Here is a 2,970-nt window from a genome sequence, read left to right as displayed (position 1 = left end):
TCCGAAACACTTAAGTGTGACAAACATGCAAAGGAACAGGAAATGAGGAAGGGGGCAAATACTTTTTCACACCACTGTTTGTATCACCTCTCTGCTGTAAGAGCCGTCCAGCATAGAGCCACGAAGTTAGCAGAAAAACAGCTTTAGTTACTACAAAGTTAGCACCATCAAGTTAACTAGCAGTTAAGAAATATATCGTATGGAATGTTATTTTTACTATGCAACACATTTTTTGTGTTTTGATAAAGTATTAATTGGTCAAAATTCTTAATAACGGTTAATCATTAACATCCCTAGTCTAAATGTTTAAGACGTTACATAGAACTGTTAGCATGCCATTATGACTTGATGAGGGTTATGCTAAGATTAAAACATCTATTATAAAAGTGTGGCTTTTATGTTAGTCTGGATAAAGGAACCAGCAGCCTTATTGAATCTCCCTCCAAGATGATTTTTCCATTTGATTATATTTTTCCATCATCCCAAGCTTTTGTTAAGTGAAAAATGTGTATCTCAATTATTTACTTGTAAGAAAGTTTTTCTTCAGTCAATAAGTGACAAAAAACATTATATAAAGGAAATTAGCCCAGGAGGACTGCCCCAGCCCATTTAAACCTTTTAAAGGGTTGGTTCACACATGTTGTTTTGTACCTTTGGTGGTATCTGGCTTTGCAGACAGGTTTTAAATATCTATGTTTTACAATATCCACTTGCTAAATAAAGTAAATGCAATTTCATTTGTGGTGTTAAAAAAATAAAATAGAATAAAGAAGTCTAATTGTGAGCTATTTTCTTTGGGACTGTTTTGTCACAAGAAAGTAGTTCCAATCAAAGCTGAATACAAATGTCAGTTCCTGGCCAAATGCTTAATGTGCATATCACATTACCTCAATTCAATTTCAAACTTGCTTTGTTACCAGTTAAGTAGAGTAGATAACGAGTCAGATAAAAATGTCACGCAGGACTAACAATGCCAGGGGCTTCACGCTCATTCTTTTTAACAGAGGTTTACCGATTATCGTCTTCATGCTGCTTGCATGTCACGTTCACTGGTTTTTACTCATGTCACATTTACTTGAGTAAAAATCACTCAAATACTAATAAATATGTGTAAAGTTAAACCCATCACCCTGACTGTGTGCAGCTAAATAGAGGAAGGCTGTTGCCTCTAGTTAACAAGGTTTCACGACCTCTCCTGACCCAGCCACTTCCATGACCTTTCACCCCTGTGGACCCCCCACACGGTTTTGGATTTAGAGAGCCACACACTTGAGGTGAAGTGATGACTGACATGATTCCAATTGGCTGCTCAGTGGTCAATATATAGAGTGGAGGGGACCTAAGGGTGGGGGGTCTCTGGAACTGGGGTTAGATGCCTGTTCACCCCCACCACTCCACCCCACCCTCCAGTTCCAGCTATTACCCCACCACCTGAACCCAACGCTACCAGCAAACACAGTGACATTGATGTGTATCATTGTCAAATTTAAAGACCAAACCTTTAACTGAAAAAGTGCATTTTATATACAGCGGAAAAAGTACCAGGAGAGCAAACTGGGCAAACTGACCCAGGTCATGTAACCCTCAACCTTCCTCACTATCCACTTCTGCTTCCTCTTTTGCCCCTGTTTCTAAATAATCCCTTTGTTGCATGGAGCAGTTACGTATAGGAGATCATGCACATCCTATTCTGTGAGAAAAGGTTGTATAAAACCAAATTGCTGCTTGTCACTTAACCAGATTGTCATCTTGTTTTCCACAGATGTGATAAACCGAGGAGATGAGACCAACAACACTGTTATGAAGGAATTTTTTTCTTGGCACAGCACTTTGAAACCTGAGGATGCATTCCGTGCAAGGACACGAAACGACAACGCAAGACAGGACATTCTTGGCTCAGATCTTGCCACTGTCTGTTTTCTGCCTAAAGTTATTAATATTTGTACATATACTATAGGTACATTGACAATGTGTATTGCTGCTACATAAAAAAACACTACTTAAAGCGAAACGAATGCGCCACTGGCGTGTGAATGGGAAAAGCTTCATTGGCGTTCTACTCTTGGGCTGAACTTGGTAAAGAAATCTGTTATTTTTATGTAACACTTCACTGGATGCTGGTCTGCTGTGGATATGAATATCTTAAATATTTCTTAGTAAAAAACAAACTGGTGACTATAATTTAAACGAGCGGTGCAGCAGAAGCCAAACTCACCTCCGAACTCTGACAGAGGAGACAAAGAGGGGACGGAATGGAGAATGAGGAGGCGGAGGTGGAGGAACGCCTGTTGTACTGGAACTGAACGGCAGGTCCAAGGACTGTTTCCCTCTGTGACATTATGTGAAGTTTTGTCTCCATTGTATGGACTGACGACACCTGGTGTGAGAACACACCTGAAAAATCTCTGAGTTTCCTGAAGTGACTGTGGATGCAAGTTTTGTGGCGTGATGATGGATAATGTGAAAATAACCTTTCCTCATAGAAGGGTTACATGACGATGGCAAGAACTAAACTAAAGTTTAGCTAACTAAGTAAAGCAAGTAAAACAATTTCAGTTAATGTTAAAATTGAATGAGGGTTAGGACTATTCCTAAGTGTGGGGTCTAAGGGCAGGACAAGAGTTGAGACGTTTCCACCAGGGTTATAGCTTAGAAACAACTATCTGTGTCTGGTCTTCCCTCCTTTATGTAACCTGTCCTTGGTGAAGAAAAAACAGATGTCTTTCTTTTTGTGCACAGAGTTTATTATTTACATTTTAAGGTGTTTTGTTCCTTTTACAAAATGTCTTTAGACAAGTCTATCTAAAGGGATATTATTATAGGCATATATGGAGACAAGAAGTGACAAGCTGATCACAGATGGGCACCTCACTGTAGAAATCCTCAACCTTCCAGTTTTATTATTTAATGGCTTTGCTTGTTCCAAAGAAATAGTCAGGCATCCACAACAGAGCAGTTCATCATAAACGA

At 39.4% G+C, this 2,970-nt stretch overlaps 1 protein-coding gene across 3 annotated transcripts in view; it reads left to right on the top strand.

Moving 5' to 3' along the window:
• vegfaa (vascular endothelial growth factor Aa) overlaps positions 1-2,705 on the top strand; it is a 16,955-nt gene extending 14,250 nt beyond the window's left edge. For all 3 annotated transcript variants that reach the window (XM_034874417.1, XM_034874416.1, XM_034874418.1), the window contains one exon: positions 1,763-2,705. In XM_034874417.1, the coding sequence (XP_034730308.1) occupies position 1,763 (1 nt within the window). In that variant the 3' untranslated portion in view covers positions 1,764-2,705. The remainder of the gene's footprint in view (positions 1-1,762) is intronic.
• Positions 2,706-2,970: the final 265 nt, after the last annotated feature.

This window comes from Etheostoma cragini, chromosome 6 (assembly GCF_013103735.1).
Source record: "Etheostoma cragini isolate CJK2018 chromosome 6, CSU_Ecrag_1.0, whole genome shotgun sequence".
Lineage (NCBI taxonomy): Eukaryota > Metazoa > Chordata > Actinopteri > Perciformes > Percidae > Etheostoma > Etheostoma cragini.
Note: the sequence above shows the minus strand (reverse complement) of the source record. Positions and strands in the feature narration are given on the sequence as shown.